Source organism: Ostrinia furnacalis, unplaced genomic scaffold (assembly GCF_004193835.3).
Source record: "Ostrinia furnacalis isolate ACB-3 unplaced genomic scaffold, ASM419383v2 OfSCF3355, whole genome shotgun sequence".
Classification (NCBI taxonomy): Eukaryota; Metazoa; Arthropoda; class Insecta; order Lepidoptera; family Crambidae; genus Ostrinia; species Ostrinia furnacalis.
In genome coordinates this window covers 4,329-32,320 of record NW_021133594.1, presented here as the reverse complement: position 1 = coordinate 32,320, position 27,992 = coordinate 4,329, and the positions used below count along the sequence as shown (strand labels likewise).

At 41.7% G+C, this 27,992-nt stretch overlaps 2 protein-coding genes across 2 annotated transcripts; one reads left to right on the top strand and one right to left on the bottom strand.

Annotated features, from left to right (window-relative positions):
• The first annotated feature begins 135 nt into the window (after positions 1-135).
• On the top strand, positions 136-3,623 carry LOC114357798 (uncharacterized). Its single transcript, XM_028311581.1, has 5 exons — positions 136-381; positions 671-862; positions 1,190-1,495; positions 2,087-2,216; positions 3,096-3,623. The coding sequence occupies exons 1-5, from the start codon at positions 136-138 to the stop codon at positions 3,179-3,181; spliced, it is 960 nt and encodes a 319-aa protein (XP_028167382.1). The 3' UTR covers positions 3,182-3,623.
• On the bottom strand, positions 3,506-27,662 carry LOC114357797 (V-type proton ATPase 116 kDa subunit a). Its single transcript, XM_028311580.1, has 14 exons — positions 27,489-27,662; positions 26,674-26,850; positions 23,303-23,515; positions 20,793-20,943; positions 17,943-18,082; positions 14,723-14,959; positions 13,641-13,753; positions 12,754-12,902; positions 11,430-11,566; positions 9,910-9,996; positions 7,621-7,734; positions 6,744-6,870; positions 5,879-6,011; positions 3,506-4,479 (listed from the first exon to the last, which is right to left on the bottom strand). The coding sequence occupies exons 1-14, from the start codon at positions 27,564-27,566 to the stop codon at positions 4,380-4,382; spliced, it is 1,956 nt and encodes a 651-aa protein (XP_028167381.1). The 5' UTR covers positions 27,567-27,662; the 3' UTR covers positions 3,506-4,379.
• Positions 27,663-27,992: the final 330 nt, after the last annotated feature.

The following is a 27,992-nucleotide window of genomic DNA, read 5'->3' as shown; positions in this document are numbered from 1 at the left end:
AATACTCACCTAAAAATAAATATATAGCTCTGTGATATTTTCATGTAGTAACAGCTCTATGTAATCGACGCGGTATAAAAATCCTCCCACGCCTTAAATGTCCTCCATTGCTCGCTAAGCCAGTGTGACCGCAACATGAGCCAGCCTAAACCTTGCGAGAAGAAGGGCAAGTCCGCCGAGCTCAGGGTTCAGAAGATACTGAACAAAATAGAAAGCCTCAAGCTGAGCAATGCCTATATCTCTCAGCTTCAACTCCCCAAAACGGAGGGTAGAATGAAAAAAGTGTTGAACAGAAACCCGAAGTTGTATTCGTTTATCACGGTTTTAGTTTTGTGTGTGGGGATGATAGTGCAGTGGTTTATGAAGGATCTGTCGACAAAGGTGAGTTGTTTTATGATGTCGTTACCTACCTACTTATTTATCAAACCATCTGCATCCCCCTAGACAAGTGACAAAACGTGACAGTTTATTTCGAAAGTCCTTCGCCCCGGCGTTTTTCATACGGAGTTACTACGCTCCGAGAAAAGATTATATTATAATCGGATCGATTAGAAAATGCCACTTGCCTAGGGTCCTTATAAGCTACGTTGGTTGTTTTATAATGTGATTTGCGTAACTTGAGGGTAGGATAAACCAAGTTCGTTGGAAACCCTCAAATATTTTTTCTTAGAACTGCGTGTTTGAGCTACCATCAGCGTCCAAGACCCTCTTTCGTCCTCCTGAAGACTGCTCCATGTGCATCGGCGTGGAGGGCGCGGTGCGGCTCGCCAACACCTCGGCCCAGGAGTTCGAGCAGTACTACGCGTATAATGCTGCCCCCGTCATCGTTACTGATGCTATGAACCACTGGAAGGCTGTTCAGGTGGGTGGATGAAGAATTTTTGATTCATGGTAGGTAGTCATTACACATCGTAGTCATCGATGCGCTCTGATGTAGGCACTTGTTCCTGAATTATTGTGTGATACCCTACGTGGCGTGGCGCCTACCTACCCTTTCATAATGGTCTTCTTTATTGGTCCCCGCCCGCAGTAAGGCCCATGATCGAAACCGGGACTTAGTGTTCGTAATGTTCTTTTCAAACTATTAGGTCCAGTTTAAGTAGTTGTAGTAACACAGAATAGGCCCGGCCGGATAAATTACTTAATTAACTTACTAGATCTTAAGTAATAATTAAATGTCTTTCACCAGGAATTCAGCTTCGACTTCTTCGCCAACTTTTACCGCGACGGCAAAATGGGGAAGCGGATCAACGACTGTTTCTACTTCGCGTACAAATCTGGGCTGAACTCTTTGCAAGAAGTCTTCTCTATGGACGCAGCGCGAGCTAATTTGTCCGGGGAGCCTTGGTACGTGGGCTGGAGCACTTGCTACAGCGAGGAAACCAGGAAATTGAGGAGTTATTACAACAGACCGTACTTTCTACCGAAGACTGCTGAGAGCGATATGGTGGACTGGATCTTTATGGGCGGACCGGGACAAGGGGCTCATATGCACGTAAGTTCGAAAACATTATTTTTGAATGATAAATTACCTATTGTAGTAGACTGTCTGAAATAGGTTTTGAGAAAAGAAACTACTTTTTTTTTATTGACGACAAACTAAAGTAGCAAGTAACTTTTTTCAGGGAGCATTTAGGTAGGAGATCCTTATCCATAAACGAACTTGTTTCAAAGTATTATATGTTCAAATGACTTATCCCGGATTCTGGGAATAGATCCTAAGACCATCCAGATTCACGTCAGCGGATTTTTCATCTGTGATTGGAGGTTATGGCTTGCCAAAAAGAGAACATCTTCTTCAGCTCGCAATTCAGAACTGCATTAAACTTAGTATCCTTCTGAAATACTTAATGGTCCTATCCTATCTTACCCTTAATAGATAGATTCTACTATAATTACTGTCTTCAATACCACATCGAGTTAACTGTGCCCCTAGCAGTCGTGATGTCACATCGACGCTCTAGTACAGAAGGGGCGAACGCGAGGAGTTGTACGGGTGAGTGCGAGGGAGAGTCTACCACCAGCAAGATGCACAGTTAGCTCGGTCAGATTGTATCCATGAACTCCAATTGGTCTTAATTCCCAGGTGGACTCGGTGAAGCACATGTCGTGGCAAGCTCAGGTGCGCGGTCGCAAGCGCTGGGAGCTGGCGCCGCCGCCCGAGTGTCTCTACGCCTGCCGCTGGCTCACCTTCACGCTGCAGCCGGGCGAGATACGTAAGTGACCTCACCTTGGTTCCTTTCAGCTTAGTGCAGGCGCTCACGCGGCAAGACAGCTCGGTGACAGGCTGCAGCCGACCATTTCATATATTTTGTTCAAAGCTTCGCACACTTGGCGTCAGTCGCGGAGTCACGACAAACTAAGTAATATATGAAATTGCCTAGTCGCCGAGCTGTCGCGTGTCGCCTAGTGTGCGCCTACATAATATAATGACGTCTGCTGCTGGACAAAGGCCTCCCGCAAGTGCCTGTACGCCTGCCGCTGGCTCGCCTTCACGCTGCAGCCCGGCGAGATACGTGTGACCTTCCCTTCGTTTCCTTTCAGCTTAACCTTTAGATTTCCAACAGCACTCGCAGATTTTATTAATGACGTCCACTTGTGCTGGACAAAGACCTCCCCCAATTCCACAAAGACCAGTCCTGCGATGCCCTGTGCCCGCATCCAGATGCTTTCCGCAACCATTATACCAGTACCAGTCAGTTATAGTCTGCGTTGCCAGTGATAACGTACGGGAGGGAAACGTGATCCCTCAGGCCTCGTAAGAAGGATCAAGGTTACCCTAAGGATGATAGTGTGCTTTGCTCAGAGCTTTCCTACATGATAATTTCATGAGGGAATCCGTAGCAGGACAGATCAGCATCGAACATAGAATTGCCAAACTTAAGTGGCAGTGGGCGGGGCACGTAGTTCGTAGATACGACAGCGCAAAACTGATCATTGTGGAAATCCTTGGGGACACCTATGTTCAGCAAGTCCATTGAATCTAGTGGTAAAACTTCTTGTCTCAGACCCATAGTCGGTTCGAATCCCAGTAGAGGCAAAGCTTTTGGTTGATAGTAATACACATATTTTGCAAAAACTTTTTTATTTCACAGTGGTGGTGGACACCAACCGCTGGTACCACAAGACCACGGTGCTGCCCGGAGACATCAGTATCACCATCGGTGCTGAGTACGACTGAACCACGTGACTATTGACATACATAGACGACACTGTTAAATTGTTTTGCACCAAGGAATCATTTGCCCGGTCAACGGACCAAGACGGTATCAATCAATCTAATATATTATGAAAATTAAATAAAACTTAGGTATATTCGTAACTAGACTAGAAAATGTTGTTAGGGGGAAGAATTTATCCTTGTTGTGTATTTACCTATAAAATAAAACACGAATGAATGCTACGGAAAACCTTTATTACCATACATCTACACTACGAAACACGTATGCGGAACTGCTTGATACAGAATAAATATATTATCTTTTGATTACATTATATTTTATACTCTGAAAACTATGATACTACTGGAATGACATTGCTTCTAACATGCTACATTGTTAACACACAGTTACAGAGAGCCACAGGTTTGAATTCCGTACAATTTTAAGTACATAATTGGAACATGGGTGTAAAAAATACAAAAACTAAATCACGCACACCTTTATTTATTCTTACAAAATGATTTAGATAAAAAAAACTTTCAGCAATTTAATTTTCTAATAATAAAATAAACGTCAAATTGGCAATAAATTGTTACAAGCTTTGCATTGACAAGCAAATCGATTGAAACCGAGTTCGCTCATTTAGCGAACATTTAAGTAAGTAGACATTGAACATTTTAAAATGCAATAATATAGATTGACATCTAAATATTTATTTCAATCTAAACATCGATATACATTGAACAATATTAAGACTTTTACACTTATAAGATAAATATTGAAACTACTTGCGAGCGATTGCTTATTATGGGGTCCACCACTGAAAGGGGTCATATTCCGACACCCGCTTGAATATAGACAGATCGAAAGCAATACACAACCGCTCGCTTAGCTCAGCTCAGCCTACCGCTTCGCTCCAAACGTTTGCTGTCGTAGCTAGACTATAACGGGCCACACTACCGCCGCTACACGAATAACTTGGGAAAAAATGAGTGAACTAATGTTACGGGCTACTTATGAGACTGTATAAGAATATACCATAATGACAGTGCTCATAACGCTTGCTGCCGATTGCGAAAATTTGACAATATTGTACCTAAGTTAGGTCAGCAATCATAAACTAAATCTTTCTTGTTACATCTTTATCTTTGAGTTTTTTTAAGGTTTAGGATACATTAGCCCGTTAGTAATTCGTGCACGCTAGTATTGAGCGCGGGTTTACTCGTCGCCTGTGCCGGCCGAGTCCAGGATCACCTCGAAGGAGAACGGCTGGAATAAGTATCCTTCGCCCTTGTAGAACTTGCTCTGGAACTCCACCCTGCGGGTAAATGGTCAAGTTATACAGTTGTTCATAATAAGTTGTCTTCAATCGTTGTATTGAGTAGAGAAAATAGGAAAGAATTGTTTATTACGATGGGATAGGAAAAGTTAAACAATAAAATTAATCATCAAGTCTTGGTCCACCGTAATGCAGGTCACAAGTCTGGGTTTAAGACCGTGGTTTAAGTGTTCCATATTGAGTGAAAATCATAATTTAAATTCACAAATAATAGAAAAAGTGAACCCATAATGAATGCCTTCTTTGCTTCATTTTTCTTCTAAGTAAGGCCTTGTCCAGGAGGGCGAATTCGCCACGAATCCTACGCGTGTAGAATCATACGCGCGTTGGCGAGATACTAACAGCCAAATACATTGCGTCCAGAAGACAAGTCCGCCTTATGTACAATGTGTTATGTGCATTTAAGTTTAAAATAAATAAAATAAGACACGCGCGAGTTACAATTCGCGCGTAAATCTCGTCATACACACGTTCGTGTTCGCGCGAAGACATTCCCAGCGAATTCGCTCTCCTGGACAAGGCTTAAACTCACGCGGGCACATGCACGCGTGTCTGTATCGTAATAAAGTACAAGTAGCGCAGACGGGTACATCTGCAGGCCAGCGTCTGTGTTCCGGACGGAGCACCCCCGTGCGTGCACCCATATTATAAGTTTTATTATTGGTGGTCGAGCTGTAGATCCTGGTCACACAGGAGTTGCAGCAAGTCCTATAAGGTTCAACCATTCATAAAAGCTTACCTCTCTTCATTACTTTGTTTTGTCTTTTGGAACAGCTGTGAACCTTCCCGGTCTATTGTTGTGTTTAATTACAACTTGAACTGGAACTTGATTTGCTAGGCGCAATTTGTAATCGCAAACCAGTCGTAAAATGGTCGGAACGGCGGGGGGGGGGGGCGCCACCGTCGTTCAAGTAAATAGTTTTAACGTGGCGAATAGCGGAACATGCGATTCGGTACTGACGGTGGCGCCCCCCTGTTAGTGTCTCGGGTGTGGCATTTCATATTACATTAGTTTTTAGTTAGTTTAGTTTTTGATTCTGTTTAGTTTTGTGTTAATATTGTTTTTTTTTGTTTTGTTTTTTTTCTCTCTCTTTTTTGTGATCACCGTCCATAACGCCCCCTGTTGCGCGCCTTCTTGGCTGGTAGCCTCAATATGGTCCCGGTCAAGAGGGCGCGCAATCCGCAATCTTCATCGTGTTGGTTCCCGCTGAAAACCAGCTTCTCGACATGGCGCTTGTTATGTCGCGAATATAGCTGAGCGGACGCCTCTTCAGCATAGCTTGTAGTTTAATGTTATATGTACTGTATTTTTATTTTATTTTTCTATGCTGAATAAAGTATTCTTATTCTTGTTCTATAAAAAGTCCACGATACTCACCAGTGGAGCCGCAGCGTGTGCAGGAAGGCGGACAGCCCCTCCATGAGCACCAGGATGGACACGGAGATGGCGGCCCAGCCCGCGAACACCACGTACAGCATGATGCCGCCCGAGTAGCCCGCCGACATCAGACCTGCAGACAACAACAGCATGTTTATTACAATTCAATAGAGCACAGAATCCAATGGTGCTGTTTTTGGTCTGGTAGCAGAACTGCGGGAAACAATAATACATAATTATTTGCACCGTCAAATAACTGTTCATGTAAAAACGCTCCCAGAACCGCTTTTGCGCCGAATAGAATTTTAGTTGCAAAACGAGCACTATTTCAGTCTTTTGTTTTTATAGCGCTAATCTAAAGCCCATTTAGGGTTTGGTAAACGTTTGAAATGTTGGCCAGTACATGATAATGCTAGTGACGTAGTGTCCTAAGTCAGCGAGTTTGCTTACTTAGGCCATTTTCAATTTAGACGTTTCGTGCCGGACGTTCGCCGCACGCTTGTCGTGCATTTGCAAGACCGTACAGGGTAAATTGTATGACAACTGCGTCAGAATGAAATTGACAATTACGGCCGCCGCGTGCGGGGTGTGACTGGCCATTCCGCATCAGCATGTTTTTGGCGTTCTCTGTACTATTTATGTATTTAAAGCTCATTTAGAGTTTTTTACCTTTCAGTGTCACGCGGACCGTCCAGTGCGGATCCGCTCCACATAGCCGATCTGTATAAACTTCTAAAGAGCGTTTTTTAAAAGGTCAACAGAAAGTTCGCTCCGGAAAGGTAAAAAACCCTAAATAGCTTTAAATACATAAAAAACAGCCTTAGGGTTCGATAGTCATTGTGATCGCTAGTGCGGGGCGACCGACCTTTCCTCAGCAGCATGTTCCAGGCGACCTCGGCCAGCTGCGCGTGCGCCAGCGACAGCGCCCACAGCCGCAGGTACGACGCCGTGTGCGAGATGCTGCCCAGCACGTACTCGATCGTGTGGATGGCCTGCGGGGGAGAGAACATTACGATTGCAATGAAGAAATAAATAAATTAACACATCCTACACTGCGCCATCTAGTCCCAAACTATAGTCTGATCTGTGAGCACGTAGAATTTTGTCCAATGACCCCAAGCTGCCCATCCTTGTCGCTCGCACGTAATTATGATGCTGTCGCGCTCGCACACTCACTGCGGGCGCGCGTCGCACAGTCGCGACAGCAATATAATTACGCGCGAGCGATAAGGATGGGTAGCTTGGAGTCATTGGACAAATTCTACGTGCTCACAGACCGGGCTTTAGACAAATCTTTAGTAAATAAATTAAAGAATACGGGGCTATTTTTAACCGTGAGTCACTTCACTCTGTGAAAAGATTTCAAAATAAAAACTGACACGTTTTGTAACTTGTCCAGCGGGCAGGACACTACTGTTTCTATTTCTTATTCACTCGTATGGCAGTGTGTTTACACGCTTGCAACCGTTAATGACAACCCAACTTAAAGACTAAGTTCATCCCAATGGCAAGTAGGGAACAGAAAAAAAAGAGGAATTTAATTTTAACGAAGGACTTATCCAGTGCACAAAAGTCGGAACATCAAAAACAGACATAATAATAAATAAATAGACCTTTTACTGAATTTGCGGAATGTGACATTACATGACAAGCTTCTATACAAACTATTACGAGTGTTAAAGTAAAACAGTAGAACAAATTGTCAAGAATACCAGGATTAATACTGCGCATTCGGTCCTTACCTGGTGGATGAAGACCTCCGAGATTTCTTCATCGTGGTGCTGCGTGGCGGGCACGGTGGCGCCGCCGGCGGCTCCGTTCTCGGCCGCGCCCTCGATCGTCTGGTGGCCCTGGCGCTGTGGGATGCAATATAATGTGTTACGACTTCTTGGCGAATCACTGGCCCATTTATTGTCCTGAAGCAGTGGTAGGGTTAATACTGGGACGGGACTATTCCCACCTCTCGTTCCCACCACTGCAACTCCTGTGTAGCCAGGATCTACAGCTTGACCGCCACAAAAACCCAACCAATGAAGGTCAAGTTTGTCCCGGGGGAAAGTTAAACTGTCATTGGACCCGCAACGAAATTAATCAGAAGAACATAGGAGGAGTTCGAAATTAAGGTTCGACTTCCCTCCATTGCAAAGCGGATGACAGGTGACAAACAAAGGTTTAAAACCTTTAAAAAAAGATTATGCACCACGGACAATAAATTAAATTAAGGGGGCCTATCTTATGAGCAATTAGCAACTACCTGCCAATAATATTTTTCACAAAATCGCTTAAAAGCACGGAAATTTTTCCTTGTCGCGACAAGATCGGTGTAATAAATTGCGGAAACAGATGTATGTTGTATTGAATTAAGCATTATATCACGTTCATGTTTCCAAAGATCACACTCCCACAAGATATGATGGGCAGACTGCTCATGACTGACATCATCAGTGGAACACTCGCAAAAAGGAGACGGGACTAGTTTGAATTCGTGAAGTTTATGTTTAAAGTTGCCATGTCCCGTGAGGAACTGCAACGAGCAATGATCGATTTCTAACCATCGCTTAGTTAGACGTTCGCGTACATTCGGGAAGAATTCATATAAGTGAATACTGGGACGTGTAAAAGTGCTTTTTTTAAGCCTATTTACAGAAATAAATGAGTTTTAATGAGTTTTTTAGTTTTTAATGAGGAATCTGAAGCGTCATGTTAGCGGTTTTGTTTTATTTCCTCAAATTCGTGTTTGGGCGACTATTAATGTGTAATAATGGTGGATTATTAACCATTGAGTGTTCGTGAACGTGCATGAGTGTGGGCGAGTGAAGCAAAACAATGCATCGTGATTCTTCTGGTTCTCTCAAGTTGTCCATAGGAGGTCTCAGTAAAGCACCACAGCTTTACTGAGACTCAAAGGGTGGGAAGGGGTATCATCTATCATCCTTCATTATATCATTACTTGAACTCATCTTTATATACTTGAAAATGGCACAAATCAAGTCGACCTCGACGTGTATTGCCAACATCATCAAAAAAGAAGAAAAAGAATGTATTACTGCAATGTTTTGCCGCTAGAGGGTAGTAATAGCACAAAGAAAAGTTTGAAAAGTGTCGTTCCAAGCGGGAATAAACTTGCAAATAAATATTGAGTTTTAACTAGGTGAAAGAGTAATTTAGCACAACAATTAATTAAGTAACGATACACTAGATGTGTGTTCACAGATTATAATATTATCTATGGCGTATACGAAATGATGATAAAGATGAACTACACTGAAATGTACCGACGACATTGACAGAAGGGCGCCACCATCTTCGTTCAACTACATGGTTTCCACCGTGGCACAAGTCGGAACTAGTCATTCGCTATTCGTCGGTGGCCCACCTGTCAGTGTCAAATAAAGGACAGTTTAGTGTAGTTCTTCTTTATGGCTTTTTTTGCTGTTTGTGAATGAGGGTTTTCGCGTATGAAAAATCCGCCAGATGGCAATACGTAGACGCGAGGTCCAAATGCTGCATGATTGGTTATTTTTGACATGACATTGACAGATATGTCAACATCCACCAATCACGCAGCAGTCAGACCCCACATCCTCGTCCCGCCATCTAGCGGATCTTTCATACGCGAAAACCCTCATTGTGACAGTAGCTAGCGCCCTCTACAAATACCCTTGCGTAATATTCCCCATTGCAGTGGTTGAAATAATCGCAGTAAATCTACGTAATAATCAGTTTCCAAGATGGAAGCTTGATGTTGCTAACGTAACTTGGTTTCTCTACTAAGCGTGATGATGTTTCTTAGTTAACTACTTATATTGCTCTCATAAAATCTCACCAACAACTCATCCATAATTTCAAATTGCCAGGCGTGTAATACAAAACAAGATTATACTTTTGTGCAAAGTCATAGAACTTATAATTCGTCATAATCGTCTAAAATAAAACATAAACATAGAAATCGTAGACTGCATCTCACATAACAGGTGCGACTGCGGTCATAAACCTGCCTTGTTATAAAAAAATTAACAATAATAACTTACGGCACGTTGCTTCTGCTCCTTCATGACGAAGTAGGGTTTACCGAACAACATCACAGGGACGCATAGCAGAGCCACGATCACGAAGAACTGAAACAACATAAACTCTGTACTCACATATCGCACATTAGAGAATGTAAATAAAATAACCCATATCAAAGTTATTCGACCCTTAACAGATGTACTGAAATTAAAAAGGTAAGAAAACGACAAACTATTATGGGACTGTTTGTTGAAGCCGTGAGTACATAATGTAACTCATTAATAAACGTCGCGTTAAGACCTGTGTCTTACTAGTTTAACTGTTTGTTGTTTCAACGTGTAAAGCGACACTCGCGTAGTCTTAAAGCTTTTGAACGAACCCTCAAATTCAAACGTCCTAGACCGTTGGCAAAACTTGAAATTCTAGAATTTTACCTTACTACGCTTCGTAAAGATTCGATTTTCGGAGCGATCTAAAAGTAACACTTGGCTAGGCCCGCTAAATCGGTGTAAATTGCGTTTCGTTGTGTAATACGCCTTTATTCTCGGGTATGGCATCCGGAGGCAAATAGGAATAAAGGAAAAAGTCGCCTTCGACGACTGGGATATTTTTTTGGGTAAAGGGTGTTTATACGGAGCTAAGTGTACTGTGTGGGCAGGGCACATAGTACTAGAGATGAGACGTATTTACTAGAACAGATCCACACACTATGTATTTTACAGTACTAGGCGGCACCTATTCCAATTTTTTAAATACTTGATCCACCAGTATTTTATAAATTACACGATTTCCGACCCTACCGTCAAAGTAATAGAGGTTATTATTGCGTAATCCGTAGTCGTGTATTACGCGCACCTAGTATTTCTCGCTAAGCTTATGTGCGAACGTAGAGATTCACTCCGCCTCTGTCTGACCAAACAAATTTGAGCGCGACGAAGCAAACGCACACAAACGTAGTCAAACCATATTCATGTAAATAAGAAAAAATATGTAAATATTTTTATGAAATTGATATCTTTTAAATACGCCAACTTTTAAGTTGACAGTCCTAAGCCTGTTGAAGTATGAAGGGAGGAATTATTATTCAATTAAAAATTGCACTATTCATACTACGGTTGTATCTTTTAAAAAAAAATGTATTTTAAAGTCATATTACGTGGATTAGTCCGCACTAGTCGCGTCAAGTATGCTAAATTACTACGTACTAGGTGGAATAGGTATTTGGATCAAGTATTAATAAATACTAGGAATAGGTGCACCTAGTATCAAAACCTAGTATAACCCATCTCTACATAGTACGCAGAACTGACGGCCGATGGGGCAGCAAGGTTCTGGAGTGGAGGCTGCGTACCGGAAAACGCAGCGTGGGACATCCACCCACAAGGTGGACCGATGACATCATAAAGGTAGCAGGGAAGCGCTGGACGCAGGCCGCTACCAATCGATCAACATGGAAAGCATTGGGGGAGGCCTATGTTCAGCAGTGGACGTCCTATGGCTGAGATGACGATGATGATGAAGTGTACTGTGTAAGCCTCACCTTCTGCAGGCCGATCTGTCCGGCGTACATGGTGTCATTACAGACAGGCCGCGGGTTCTCGTCCGTCTTGAACAGCATCATGTTGATGAACGTGATCAGAATCGACGGCGCACAGTACGCGCTCGATTTCACGATCTCTGCACACGGGAATAGTATTGATTATAATAAAATAAAAATAAATAAATAAATATCCTTGGACATTTTACACTGCGCTTCTAGTCCCAAACTAAGCAAAGCTTGTACTATGGGTACTAGACAACGGATGAAAACATACTTAAATACTTTTTTTTTGTAAATACATACACATATTATACAATAGAAAACACCCAGTCCAATACAAAGAAATATGTTCATGCACACAAATGTTTGTACTATGCGGGAATCGAACCCGCAACCTCCGGAATAGTAGTCCGTTTCGAAACACTACTACACCAAACGGCCAGCAACGGATTAGTTAGACATTGCCGATGCATGCAATTTAAATAAAAACTTGGAAGACTGAGACAACAAGCGAATATTTCATTTTTTTATACCCACAACGGGGAAGCTCTTGGCCTGTATTTCACCTGATGGTAAGTGATGATCAGGCCGAAGGTGGAAGCGAGCTTCACCCGGAATCCTCAACCACGGAGGAACTGGCTATCTTAACTCTAACTGCCGGAACACAACAATGCTGTTGACATTGTTGTTATGGCGACAGACTTAGGTAAGATGGTGGTAGCTAGCCAGGCGGACTTAGAACAAGCCCTACTAACCAAACCGAACAGAAAAATCTGCCCCCACTGGGAATCGAACCCGAGACCTCTGCGTCTAAAGCAGGTGGTCTTACTACTAGACCACAGAGGCGGTTCTAGTCGTTTATTAAAATCAAAATCTCGACATACATTTTTAATGATTTTATGGAAGCATCTCTAACACTACATTATCGTCGCTGCCTCGAGCTACAAAGGACAGAGCGTGCGAGATGTCACGAGCGGCAACACTGTGTGATAAAAAGAGATACGTGATGCGACTTAACAGAACCGTTTTATGCAACTATTTGACAGTTCGTTAGCACTCATCGGCACGCTAAAAATGTTAGCTCTGAGACTTTCAAATTTTACGTGATTGAAATCTAGGATGTTTATAAGAAATAGTGCTTCAGAACGTGGTGACTGTTTGATTATTGTACAAAACAATGAAATAATCTTGTAAACTGACACACAAATGACAGCCTAAAATCGGTTTCGTTTGACAGCTCGTGGTTGTTGCTCTATTCCGAAGGAAAGTTAACTTTATGGTTCTCCCGGAGAAAGGATAAGCGATTATAAAACCGTAAGTGTACCTGGGTCCTGGCTGCCGAAGTGCGGCGGCGTGGAGCCATATGACACCCACTTGATGAACATAAGCAGCACCATGTAGAAGAACAACAGCGTCAGGAACATGATCTGCGGGATGAACTCCACGTAGATGCTGATGCGTCGCTTGAAGTAGCTGAGGAATAATTCAAATTTAACGACGATGAAAAAGAAAGCATTCATTTGGCACACAATATTTAAACTAAAGCCTGGTCAGTGAGCACGTAGAATTTTGTCCAATGACCCCAAGCTACCCATCCTTATCGCTCGCGCGTAATTATATTGCTGTCGCGACTGTGCGACGGGCGCCCGCAGTGAGTGTGCGAGCGCTTGGTAGCTTGGGGTCATTGGACAAAATTCTACGTGCTCACAGACCAGGCTTTAGCTAACCCTATGAACCATAGGAAAATTAGAGGGTCGTGCTCCAAATAACCGGGTGGTAAGACCAAAGTAGAACTACCAAGATCAATAAAACTAACTATGCCTTTTAGAATTTTTAAACTCCTATACACGTCACAAATATTTTCTTATAATTATGTCAACCAACTAGCGGAGTCAACTGCCCAATGGTGCCGGTATTTGGTCGGGTCCAGAAACGCGTGTTCGATTCCCACTGCACCGCTAGACTATTGTTGTTAAACTCGTAGCTCAAGCATATTTAATTTAACTTACAACATGAGGTTAACGGGACTATTAGTAATCTTTATAAAAAAACGACGACCTGATAAAGGTAGCAAGCAGGAAGGCGCTGGAATCAGGCCGCTACCAACCAGGCAATGTAGAAGTCATTGGGATTGGCCTATGTTCAGCAGTGAACGTCCTGTGGCTGAAATGATGATGATAAAAAATACAAAGTAAGTAAAAGAATACTCACATGTGGTTCCAGAGCGACATGCAGACACCGAACAGCATGTGGAAGACGCCGATGATGATGGAGATTTTCATCTTGTACGCGTTCATGAAGATGATTTTGTTGGCCTCGGCCAGCTGCACAACAAACACATTGGGTTATTTAAATTTTCATTATTTATACAGGTTGACTTTTAAATCGTTGGCATCCTTTTAAACATAGACTCTACTGATGGTACATAGTACATTCCCTGAATATGAGACATGATGTGCTGTTAACTGTGCAATCGTTTTAAACTCTTTTTAAGAGCACACTAATACAAATAAATAGTAAAATTAAGACAAAAAAACTCATTGGATTTGTCTCATATTCAGGGAATGTACTATGTATCATGAGTAGTCTTAGTTTAAAAGGATGCCAACGATTTCAATGTCACCCTGTTGAAACTAGCATTATTTTTCATCGAATCAATTTTAATCTGCCATGATTACAATATGCGAATTATTTATAAGGTCATGTAAATCACAGATTGACTAAATCTATAATGACATCACATGTCACTGCCAATCTATCAAACTCATGTCATCTCAATATAGCTCTACGTCAAATAGTGCATTTTTTATTTGTAACTTTTCGAAGATATTTTTTTTATTGTGGTTTAAGCATGCGATCAGTCATTAAAAACTATAAGCAGATGAGGTGGATTCTGTTCGACGTTTAGAGCACTGCTCCCAGAGGAGACGGGCTTTTCTTTTTCTTAATTTCAGGTTCGTTTTCAGACTAAATGTCGAAGATATCCCGCCGCTTCTTAAGCCGCCGTATGGTTTCTGGGATAATGAGCTACCCTGCCAACTGGTTCGGGTGTTTTGACAGTCTTAGCTTGTTGTTGTTCCATGGGTGTCCATCTCTTGCTTCACTATAGGCACGTTCAATAACTCGTGCAGCTCTGTTGTTCTTATAAACCATGGTTTTTCGAAGATATAAAGAAGATTTAAAATCAATCAATGATCTAATAATATGCCACGGTATTTAATTAGTGCAAATCAATTTGTAAACCTTTAATAGTTGTAACAATTTGATTTTTATTGTCTATATTATGAACTTACCTGCCAAACGGGGTCAATTCCGAACGGATACGGAGTCTGCAAGTAGTCCATCGAGTCAGGGTTGAGTTGCAGCAACTTGTTGGACTGCATCGTCGTGAGGTTGTAGTTGGTGCGCCACGACGAACCGAAGATGTTCAGACTCTTGGAGAATATGTCGTTGTATATCAGGCCGGTGTACATAGAGAAAAGACCCATGAGGAGGATGATGTAGCGACCGCCGAAGAATATGTTCCAGATCTGTAGAGAAAGGACATCATCCACGTTTCATATATTTTTGGTCCAAAATCAAAAGTGCCGGCCAACAAAAAAAAGTGCTGTATTCTGACAGAATACGTCTGCCTTAGCATTTGTTACTATGGCACCAAAGCCGTAGCTCCACTGTGCGTCGAGTATTTGAAATCTAAAAGTCATCGACTATTCATACATTTTTTGTTCAAAATCAAGTGTTGGCCAATAAAAAAAAAGTGCTGTATTCTGACAGAATACGTCCGCCTTAGCATTTGTTACTATGGCACCAAAGCTGTAGCACCACTGTGCGTCGATTATTTGAAATCTAAAATTCATCGACGATTCATTCATTTTTTGTTCAAAATCAAAAATGTCGGCCAATAAAAAAAAAGTGCTGTATTCTGACAGAATACGTCCGCCTTAGCATTTGTTACTATGACACCAAAGCTGTAGCACCACTGTGCGTCGTAGTATTTGAGATCAAAGTCAGTGGTTTCATATATTTTTAGAACTCAAATACTACGATGCACAGTGGTGCTACAGCTTTGGTGCCATAGTAATAAATGCTAAGGCGGACGTATTCTATCTGAATACAGCACTTTTATTTTTTGGCTGGCACTTTTGATTTCGGACCAAAATGGATGATGTCCTTATTTTGATTTCAAACCTTGTTTACTCAATAATTTATTGCATCCATTAAATGTTACAAAAAGTGATATTTAACATTCCACCTTTGCACCATTGTTAATGTTATGTCTTAAAAAAAGGTAGTCACAGGTTTTGCGTATAGTACACATTGACACATTAAAGATAAAATAAAAAATATGACACAGTGGAGTAGGTAGGTTATTTATATAAATTGATTGCAAGGATATAATGATTTAATAACATGTGATGTATACTGTTTATGACATAGAAGGAATAAAAATCTAATAAATTAGTTTATACCTTTAGGTAAAAGTATTTTCCAATAAATATTGCATTTATTGATAAGACAAAAATCTTATATTGTACTTTCCGCCCGCGGCTTCGCCCGCGTGGAATTTTGTCTGTCACAGAAAAACTTTATCGCGCGCGTCCCTGTTTCAAAAACCGGGATAAAAACTATCCTATGTCCTTTCCCGGTACTCAAACTATCTCTATGCCAAATTTCATCAAAATCGCTCAGTGGTTTAGGCGTGAAAGCGTGACAGACAGATAGACAGACAGAGTTACTTTCGCATTTATAATATTATTATAACAGTGGGCGGGGCACATAGCTCGAAGAGGCGGCTGATGGCCGCTGGGGCAGGAAAGTTCTCGAGTGGCGACCACGGGCTGGAAGACGTAGCGTGGGCAGGCCTCCTACTAGGTGGACCGACGATCTGGTAAAGGTCGCGGGAAGAGCCTGGATGCGGGCAGCGCAGGACCGTTCATTGTGGAAAACCTTGGGGGAGGCCTTTGTCCAGCAGTGGACGTCATTTGGCTGAGACGACGACGACGAATATCTACTATACGAGGGCGGCACTGAAAATTTCGGGAATCAAGGAAGTGAAACAACATTACTATTTAAAAATGTATTTATTGCTTTTTAAAGTATTCTCCGCGAAATTTGACACATTTTTCCATACACGAAACCAATCATTGAAGCAACCATTGCATTCGGAAGTTTGGGTCTCCAAAATGGCCGTTTTGTAGGCTTCCACAGCTTCTTCAGGTGATGAAAATCTCTGACCACGCAATTTATTCTTTATTTTAGGGAAAGTATAGAAATCATTAGGGCTTAGGTCAGGGCTGTACGGCGGATGGACTAATAATTCTATGTTTTCTTGCTCTAAAAACTCTTTTGTTCAGTGCGCGGTGTGAGAACTCGCATTGTCGTGATGGAGGATGATGCGGCGGTTGCAGTTCTCTTTACGGAGTTCAGAAACGACCTGTGGCAAACAAATGCTAGCATACTAATCTGCATTAACCGTTCTTTGTCCCCCAAGAGGAATAGTCGCAACATGGCCGGTTTTGGAGACAAACGTGGCCACCATTTTTTTTGCAACACTCCGTGAACGAACAATTTTTGTTGGCTTTAATTCATTTTCGAACACCCAAACTCGTGACTGGTTTTTTGTTTCGGGTTCGTACGCGTATATCCATGATTCGTCACCTGATACGATGTTGTATACAGCATTTGAGGATCCTGCATGTAATCTCCCGAGAGTTCTGACGCACCAAGTAACGCGAGCCGCTTTTTGCTCTTCGCAGAGCGAATGCGGTATCCATCGGGAAAACAACTTTTTTACACCTAGTTGTTCATGCAAGATTATTTGTATTTGGCTCATGCCAATGTCTAAAGTTGCCTGAATTTCGCGGTATATCACATGTCGATCTTCTTCAATCAGCTTACGCACAGCATCAACGTTTTCTTAGGTGACTGCAGTTTTTGGACGACCTTGACGGGGATCATCACTGAGCTTGACACGTCCACGTTGAAATTCAGGAAACCAGCGATAAATTGTGGTTTTGAATGGGGCTTCATTACCAAATGCAGAAATCATCCGGTCAACACACTGTTTTTGTGTTAAACCACTCCGAAAGTCATAATAAATCATCGCTCTTGAATTTTCTCGAGTCAATTCCATTTTCTCAACGACTAAACAAGTTTGACTAGACCTTGTGATACGACCGAGAATCTTTTTTTAAATAAATAAATGGTATACGATTTTTAAAACCCTGGAGTTTGCAATTAAATAGATTTTAATATGACTGGAACAGTGGAAATATTCCATTCCCGATACTTTTAGTGCAGCCCTCGTATAAAAATAAGTCGGGTTTTCCTCCCTGACGCTATAACTCCAGAACGCACGAACCGATTTCCACGGTTTTGCATTCGTTGGAAAGGTCTCGGGCTCCGTGAGGTTTATAGCAAAGAAAATTCGGGAAACGGGGGTAAAACGGTAAAATCCACGCGTACGAAGTCGCGGGCGGCCGCTAGTTAGTTATAGATTCTCTTCTGCCTCACCTCGCTGTCGATCTTCTTGGCCTGCAGCGGCTTCTCCTTGTAGCACATCCAGAAGCCGAAGATGGCCATGAGCGCGCCGTGGCCCAGGTCGCCGAACATCACCGCGAATAGGAACGGGAACGTTATGATCGTGTACGGCGCTGGAAGGAGACAAACACATCACAATGATAGAGTTCTAGCCAAAGTGCATCTATTACAACACACACACAAAGGATGCGCTGTAGGATTACGATTACGATTAAGGGCCTCACTAAAATCGTATCTGTATTGAAAATTTATTTTATCACTGCATGCCTGAGGCGGATATTTAAATGCAATAATAGGCTTGCGCACGCGGCGGGGTTTAGCGGAGGCCCTAACTCATTAAAAAATACTAAATACATTCCCTCTAATATGGTCGAGTGAAGCGATGGCTGGTTCACTCGTCATGTCTGTGAACAGGCGCTGCTTTCGGGGACTGGTCAATCCAAGTTATTGCAACTTATGTATGCGAGTCATTTCTACTAGTATTTAAGTAGGTATGTAATCTGTAAGTCTAGATATTAGCACGTCACTACCTTGTTTAATATACCACGCAATCTTGTATACCCATTCTTATGATACACCATACAAGAATGCATGGTAAATTCAGTGAACTGCTCCTGAATCGAATGTACCTACTACTACTATTTCTATTTATTTATATTAACCGGCAGACAGTGGTGACTGAGTTTGTTGCGGCGCTTCTTCTCAGCACTTGCCAAATGTTGGTCTCGAAGCGCTGGTAGGGTAAAAAGATTATGAGACATGTAGAGGCTCCTTAAGAGCATATGACGATTTGTAAGAACTATTTATTAGTCTAAACAAATAAAGAAATTTTGACTTTTGACTTTTACTATAAATATAAAACAACCGAAAAAATATTGTTTTTCGTAATAACAATATTAAATTTGTTCAACTAGGTGGTCCTATAGAGCGCTTCTAAACGTTCCAGTATTACTATTAACCCTACCACTGCTTCGGAACAATGAATGGACCAGTGTTGAAACGAAACAGCGCAAGAAATTCAGTCGTTCAATCCGTCGTTGTGGTTCTTCGGTTGAAACGAGAACAGTGTGCTCGATAGCGAATACGTCAATAATATCTATGAAGATATTAGTTCTTGAAAGCAGCCGCTAGGGGCGCTGTACATTCTGTCATACATTTAATATCATTTTTTACGTGGTCGCTAGCGAGCACACGTAACGTAAACTCATAAGCACACAGCACATGGTTTTGTTATCATCTGCTCAAACTCACCAGGGTTGACCTCCCGGTAGGTCGCGACTCCGTAGGCGTAGATGAGGTTCTGGAAGGCCGACGTGAACTTGTTGGTGCGGTTGTACGTGGGCGGGTCTTCCGCCGTCTCCATGCGGTTCAGGATCGGCGGGACCGAGCTGCCGCTGCGCTCCTGTGCGAATAAACAAAGAAAAACGTTCATTTAATAACTAAATACCAAATAACATATTAAATAGGTAAACGAAATGTAGTCTAACTAACCGACTTCAACAAAAGGAGGAGATTCTCAATTCGGTTGATATGTTTTTTTTTTGTATGTATGTTACAGGAAATGTATGAAATCCGTCATTGTATACAATTCCTAGGATTTGTGTATAAGTCCTAAAATCACCCGGAAATGTGTGATGTAAATTATATTAGACACATTTCCTAGGAAATTTACACAATTCCTAAACAGCAATCGGAAATGTAATTAAGATTTCTTTTTTTTCTCCGAAACTTAAATGGCGCTACCGCGCCGCGGCCGCTGTGTATGTGTAAGGTCGCATCGCAAGTCTAACCTAACCTAACCGAGACTTTGTTATCCAGCTACAGGAGTACTAAAACCTTCATGCCAATAATAGTTTAATAAAAGATATGTTANTCATTCTCACTAAAATGTCTCTGGGGTGGTGGCGTAGTGAGGCGGGTCGTTACATTCCCTCTAATATGGTCGAGTGAAGCGATGGCTGGTTCACTCGTCATGTCTGTGAACAGGCGCTGCTTTCGGGGACTGGTCAATCCAAGTTATTGCAACTTATGTATGCGAGTCATTTCTACTAGTATTTAAGTAGGTATGTAATCTGTAAGTCTAGATATTAGCACGTCACTACCTTGTTTAATATACCACGCAATCTTGTATACCCATTCTTATGATACACCATACAAGAATGCATGGTAAATTCAGTGAACTGCTCCTGAATCGAATGTACCTACTACTACTATTTCTATTTATTTATATTAACCGGCAGACAGTGGTGACTGAGTTTGTTGCGGCGCTTCTTCTCAGCACTTGCCAAATGTTGGTCTCGAAGCGCTGGTAGGGTAAAAAGATTATGAGACATGTAGAGGCTCCTTAAGAGCATATGACGATTTGTAAGAACTATTTATTAGTCTAAACAAATAAAGAAATTTTGACTTTTGACTTTTACTATAAATATAAAACAACCGAAAAAATATTGTTTTTCGTAATAACAATATTAAATTTGTTCAACTAGGTGGTCCTATAGAGCGCTTCTAAACGTTCCAGTATTACTATTAACCCTACCACTGCTTCGGAACAATGAATGGACCAGTGTTGAAACGAAACAGCGCAAGAAATTCAGTCGTTCAATCCGTCGTTGTGGTTCTTCGGTTGAAACGAGAACAGTGTGCTCGATAGCGAATACGTCAATAATATCTATGAAGATATTAGTTCTTGAAAGCAGCCGCTAGGGGCGCTGTACATTCTGTCATACATTTAATATCATTTTTTACGTGGTCGCTAGCGAGCACACGTAACGTAAACTCATAAGCACACAGCACATGGTTTTGTTATCATCTGCTCAAACTCACCAGGGTTGACCTCCCGGTAGGTCGCGACTCCGTAGGCGTAGATGAGGTTCTGGAAGGCCGACGTGAACTTGTTGGTGCGGTTGTACGTGGGCGGGTCTTCCGCCGTCTCCATGCGGTTCAGGATCGGCGGGACCGAGCTGCCGCTGCGCTCCTGTGCGAATAAACAAAGAAAAACGTTCATTTAATAACTAAATACCAAATAACATATTAAATAGGTAAACGAAATGTAGTCTAACTAACCGACTTCAACAAAAGGAGGAGATTCTCAATTCGGTTGATATGTTTTTTTTTTGTATGTATGTTACAGGAAATGTATGAAATCCGTCATTGTATACAATTCCTAGGATTTGTGTATAAGTCCTAAAATCACCCGGAAATGTGTGATGTAAATTATATTAGACACATTTCCTAGGAAATTTACACAATTCCTAAACAGCAATCGGAAATGTAATTAAGATTTCTTTTTTTTCTCCGAAACTTAAATGGCGCTACCGCGCCGCGGCCGCTGTGTATGTGTAAGGTCGCAAGTCTAACCTAACCTAACCGAGACTTTGTTATCCAGCTACAGGAGTACTAAAACCTTCATGCCAATAATAGTTTAATAAAAGATATGTTAAAATTAGGGTTTTCCAATACTTCAGCGTAATATGCGTGATGCCGAAAGAAAGGTATGCCAATAGGCAAATATTTTTTCAGCCAAAGTATAATAGTGCGAAAACAACTTTCAGGCTAAACAATTATAGTTGTGAGTTAAAAGTACCTATCGGCCAATGTGGTTTGGCTAATGGAAATTTTAGGCGTACTGAGAGGCACCCGATCACACGACCGCGCTCGTGCAGCTTAGTTTTATACATTTCCTAATACAATATTGGAATTCTATAAAATTCCTAGGAAAAGTATACATGTCCTAGGATATGTGCGTATTAAAAAATCTCTGAAGCAATATTTTATACATTTCCTAAATAGCTTCGGAATTGTATACATTTCCTAGGAATAGTATACAATTCCTAGAATTCATACATTTCCTGTAACATGTACACCGATTACGCCGAGAGTTCTGAATGTTCTGATCCGATTTACGAAATTCTTTGATCGATGCAAAATCATTCAATCATTCAAAAGCTGTCTGTCATTTGGTCCCATGAAAATTTTATTTGATCTGATTGAGTTATTTTATTTACTTTTTGGTGGACTTTTTTGGAGGCGGCTAAGGTTTTGAAGTCGGTTTTTAAACGCAGTTTTTTTTATACAATTAGGTCGGCACCAACATTGTGTCCGCGCAGTGTGAAATCGTAAAGCATGGAGAGCGAAATATAACACATTTTGAGATTTTTTCAACTACATAAAATTGCATGATATGCAGCTTGACATACTCGTAAAAATAATAAATAAGAGTGCCCTTTGTAAAATACGTACCTACACAGACTTGTTTAGGTCCAGTCATTAATTGAAATCTTTTAGTTCAATGTTTTACGCAAGATAATAATAGGTAAATGTCTGCATCGTTAACTTAATAATCTAAGAACAGATTATGCAAAATACATAATAAACGGGAACAACTAAGAACGTACAAACATTATGTCATAGAATAATTTTAATGAATACCTGCACTTAAACATATTTCGCTATATTGAATATAGTACCGCGATATTCGATCATAATAGTGGAATATATTACCGGTTTAAATTATTTATAGTAAGCATAAATTATAACATGAAAGACCAAACGAATATACTTTTTATAAATAGGTATATTTTGGCACTAGAATTAAGAGTATTTCTATACAAAAACAAATAAAGAAACTCTTCAAACATTTGGTCTTATTTCAAAAATAGTTTCTCTAGCTCGAACGAAAATTGACCACATATCAATTGATCGATTGGCTTCTCACGTTGGTCTACTTGTGTTTATACTGGAGTGTTGGTTGAGGCGTGAGGAATGAAAACATGACAGTAACAAAGCTAATGTTTGGGTTAATGATTGTCCATCGGACTTCTGGGAATATTAAATGAATAGATATTACTGGAACCTGGTCAGATTAAGAACGTAACTCAACCACAAACACACCGATTCATTTGGCTCATTTAATTTATTTTGAGGCAATGGAAAGAGTAGTATAATAAGAAATGAATAAGTAGTATACGCCAGGCTATCACGTAATGCCAGAGCGAGTCGATTTCGAAATGCCTATAAGCTATCTCTTTTTGTATGTTTGTCTAGGCACTCACCTCTCCTCAAGCAAAACGCTAGTAAGTGTTTAGTGACCCCTACCAGAGTAAATACAAATGAGTAGGTCAAGCGCTCGGGCGTTTTTATGAAGATGACCTACTCATTTGTATTTACTCTGCCCCTACTGAACTATTTCCAACCATTGGTTCTCGAGAATGAGAGAATGGTCCCTACACCGCAACGCTTTACGTAGCTTCGGGACTATCTTGTCACTGTCGCTCATAAGGGCATTCCGCTCAGCGTGAGAGGGATAGAAACATTCAAAACTTCGGACAACTCACCGTTCCTCTTCGCAGAGCCAGCTGAATGGTCTCCAAATCCAGCGCCGGCACCCAGCACTCAGCGATGAGACATTTCTGCGTGACGTCCAGGTTGAACAGATTGAGCGTGTGGTAAATGGCCTTGATCTTGCGCACCTTCACGAACCAGTTTTTGATGTTCTTGGCGGCGGCCACCAGCACGCGGTGCCGGTGGTCTTGGGTCTGGCCTAACACCTGGTGGTGGAAGATTGGTCACATGAAATATTATAATTATTGAACGAACAATAACACAATGTTTTATTATAGCTTACATTTCTACCGAGTGAAGCGATGGCTGGTTCACTCGTCATGTCTGTGAACAGGCGCTGCTTTCGGGGACTGGTCAACGTTATTCAAATTTATGTATGCGAGTCATTTCTACTAGTATTTAAGTATCTTAATCTGTAAGTCTAGATATTATCACGTCACTACCTTGTTTAATATACCACGCAATTTTGTATACCTATTCTTATATGATACACCATACAAGAATGCGTGGTAAATTCAGTGAACTGCTCCTGAATCAAATGTACCTACTACTGCTTTTTCTATTTATTTATATTAACCGGCAGACAGTGGTGACTGAGTTTGTTGCGGCGCTTCTTCTCAGCACTTGCCAAATGTTGGTCTCGAAGCGCTGGTAGGGTAAAAAGATTATGAGACATGTAGAGGCTCCTTAAGAGCAAAATGACGATTTGTAAGAACTATTTATTAGTTTAAACAAATAAAGAAATTTTGACTTTTTTTTACTTTTACCAAGGAAGAAATTGTTACTAGCATTTTAGATGCAATTTCCACTAATTATGAAAAATGAAAACATCAATTGCCTCAGGTGGGAATAAAATCCAAGAAATGTCCGCTTGCTGGGCAACTACTCTGACCGCTGAGTTACAAAGACTTTATTAGGATTTAGATTTCGATGCAAGATAGATGCTAAAATTATCTCGTTCTTTATTAATCTCAGAATCCTATGTTGTATCTATCTTTAGCTCTAGCTTGCCTATGTCGGCAACTAAAATCAGTCGTTGCATACTAAATTCTGGGCAATCTACAATATTCATTAAATTCATACATAAATTGCATTCACTTCTATAAATAATTCATTGGATGCAAATAGGAAGGAGTTCTGCAGAGATCTCGCAGACGATTCATCATCATCATCATCATTTCAGCCATAGGACGTCCACTGCTGAACATAGGCCTCCCCCAATGCTTTCCATGTTGGTTGATCGATTGGTAGCGGCCTGCGTCCAGCGCTTCCCTGCTACCTTTACGATGTCGTCGGTCCACCTTGTAGGTGGACGTCCCACGCTGCGTTTTCCGGTACGCGACGCGCAGACGATTGATGTCACATAATTTTGCGGATGGTTCTCAAGTGATTTTTCATGCCTATTCCGTATAGTAAGGGAACATTTACATGATTGTTATGGCCCATTTATATTACTGGCAACACAGACACCGCTTAGGTGATTAATGCAGCGTTTAGAACGCAATTGTTCACATCACGCGTCTACTTTAGTGTGTCAAAGTCGCACGTAAGTATTCGGCGCCTTTTAACGATATACTTTACAACGAGTTCGACCCTGGGCTCTTTAAATTTTATTAATTATTTAAAGGAGTATAGGTCAACTATATTTTTACATGCCTAACTTATGAACCTATTTACTTTCATCCCTAAGTATTTCATCTCTTTTAGGACTTTTCCTTGCGACAAAATATAGACTTGGTTTATGCTGTAAATCTTTCCCTTAACCTCATTAAAATTAATTCAGTAGTTTAGGCATGAAATTAAATAATAGGCAAAAATAATTAATTTCGCATTTATAATATTAGTACAATTATAAACAAATTGCCCCGCGAACGCGCACGCAATGCGCATAAATCACCATCCGTGAATATTATTATTGTGCAAAAGTAAAGAAAAAAATATAAACTCATTTTATTTTTGCAAGTAAACAAGCTTTTAAAAGCACTTTTACACGTCCCAGTATTAACTCTACCACTGCTTCGGGACAATAAATGGGCCAGTGCTGAGAAGATGCAGCGCAAGAAACTCAGTCATTGACATAAATACTCAGTCAGACCGTCGTTCTGTCTCCTTCCTAAAGTTGCTGTGCCCTAACTGGGTCCACATTGTATAACTGCCTAAATTGTAAGACCTATAAATGTGAATGCTAATGTGGTTATGCAATAAAAGTATTGAGTATTGAGTATTGAGACCCTTCAAAAAGTTTGAAAACTTCTGACTATCCAACAATGGCAAGGTCGCCGAGCCCCAACCGATCGTTTGAGATTAATAGCATGCAAATCATTTAGCGCCAATCTGGAGCAGTTATTTATGGCACACGCCACGGCGACTGTAAATTATTGAGATTTACCAAACCGTAAACCGTGAGCGTATTTTACGATGGTTTGCTCAAGATAATTTAGGCCAAGTATATTCCTTTATATGCCTTTTTACAACAGTTTGAGTGATCCATTAGATGGCCGCTAAATTGGTTAGCTGTACTGGTGAACGAGCTCTCAATCGGGCGATGAACTTATTTATAACCTTGCCAGGATATAATGCGCGCCACCATATCGATGCTAACGACTTATCGTTGATTAAATTCCTAGACAAGATTTTATAGCGGCGCATTTCCTAGGCCTGCTGATGTCTGAATAATGGGTATTAAACTAAATCAAAATGTCATGTTAGGTAAATGAAGCCGTGTCGATGTCTTACGTCGGTACCAAACGTGGTCACAATCGCTGTATCTAGCAAATAGTATTAACACCAACGTTAGGACAAGTTATTTTCTAGATCCACACGGTGGACGAAGTCATAAGGACTTGGTACTAACAATCAGGCTAACTTAAGGTTCGGCTAAACCAGTGTTTTTCAACCTTTTTGGTGACACGACCCCCCTAGTATGAAAAAATATTTTGCGACCCCCCGATTTGCGTTGCGATTGATGCCTCCGACTGCATTTGAGAACACTATAGTTCTGTCAAAGACTCGCTACCGATAAGTATAAATTGTCTTGTTTCTACCTTTTTTGATCATTTTTACACAGTTTTTACTGAGGTACTTTTTATGACCTCTCGCGACTCCCCTACAGAGGCCTGGCGACCCCCCAGGAGGTCGCGACCCACAGGTTGAAAAACGCTGGGCTAAACCAACGCGTGCAGCCTGCATGCGCGATGGCAATCATATGTCGTGTATGAATTTGTTTGAGTTCACATCGACGCGTCCTGTCATTGTTCGCGGCGGTCTATGCAAGCGCAGTGATCGCCGTTACGAGCTTCACGCGTTGGTTTGGCCGAAGCTTAAACCAAAATAAGCTGTAAGCCAAAATAGTCCTTATGCCTACCGTGTTCAAGTCCTCGATCCTGGTCATCACGCCCATGGCCATCTCCCTCCTGTCAGCCGGCGCCTCGGGGCACGGGTATAACGTCGCGCGGAAGCCCTCGCAGATCTTCTTGACGCGAGTCTTGAGCTGGTCTCCTTGGAAGAAGATGATGAACACCGACTTGTACACCTGGTCCGACTGGAAGAAAGATGGGAGAGGTGAGGAAAATAAGTTGGTTAAAGTAAGGAACATTACAAGAAACTTGTCTAAGGCAGTGTCCGTTTTTATGCTGGGACAAGATAACATCTAAATGAGGAAGCCTTTTCATAGGTCTCATAAATCGAACTTCTCCTATGTTCTTATGATTGACTTCATTGCGCGTCCAACAGTGTTACGGTATATTTCCTCTCAAACAAACCTGGCCTTTACATATTGATTTTTATTGGTGGTATACACTGTAGCCTATATACACACACTATTACATGTGTGTTGCCAGTGATGGTATACGGATCTGAGACGTGGTCGCTTACTATGGGCCTCATAAGAAGGCTCAAGGTCACCCAAAGGGCGATGGAGCGGGCTATGCTCGGAGTTTCCCTGCGTGAGCGAATCAGAAATGAGGAGATCCGCAGGAGAACCAAAGTAACCGACATAGCTCGCAGAATTGCTAAAATCAAGTGGCAGTGGGCAGGGCACATAGCTCGTAGAGACGATGGCCGTTGTGATGTGATGGGTGTCGTGGTGGGAACAAGAGGTAAGAATAATTTCGTAGTATATTTAGTTCGCCTTGTTATGAGCTTTAAGATAAAGATAATAAGGATTTAAATGATACTTACAGAAGACGGGTCCTCAAGTGGCGAGTCGATCTCCGCCTGCCTGAGGAAGACGTTGCCGCGGCACGCGCGCCACAGCATCCGCTCGAAGGCGGGGATGCGTTCGCGCAGGATCACGCCCGCGACGAAGCTACGCACGCACACATGTTAACGGCCGCACGGGGTGTGGTAATGAACCTTTGACACTAGCGATTTGACCAGTAGCAGAGTAAATACAAATGAGTAGGTCATCTTCATAGAAACGCACCGAGCGCGGTTTGTATCGCGCGTCAATACGTATGCGGCGCGCACGCACACACTGACAAAATTCGGCGCAACACCCCGCTAATCCACGTTAAATTTTGTCAGTGTGTGCGTGCGCGCCGCATACGTATTGACGCGCTCACATACCTACAAACCGCGCTCGGTGCATTTCTATGAAGATGACCTACTCATTTGTATTTACTCTGCCAGTAGTAAGAGCCAAAGCAGAAGATGCGTTGCGACGATTTCGACGTAACGCGGGAC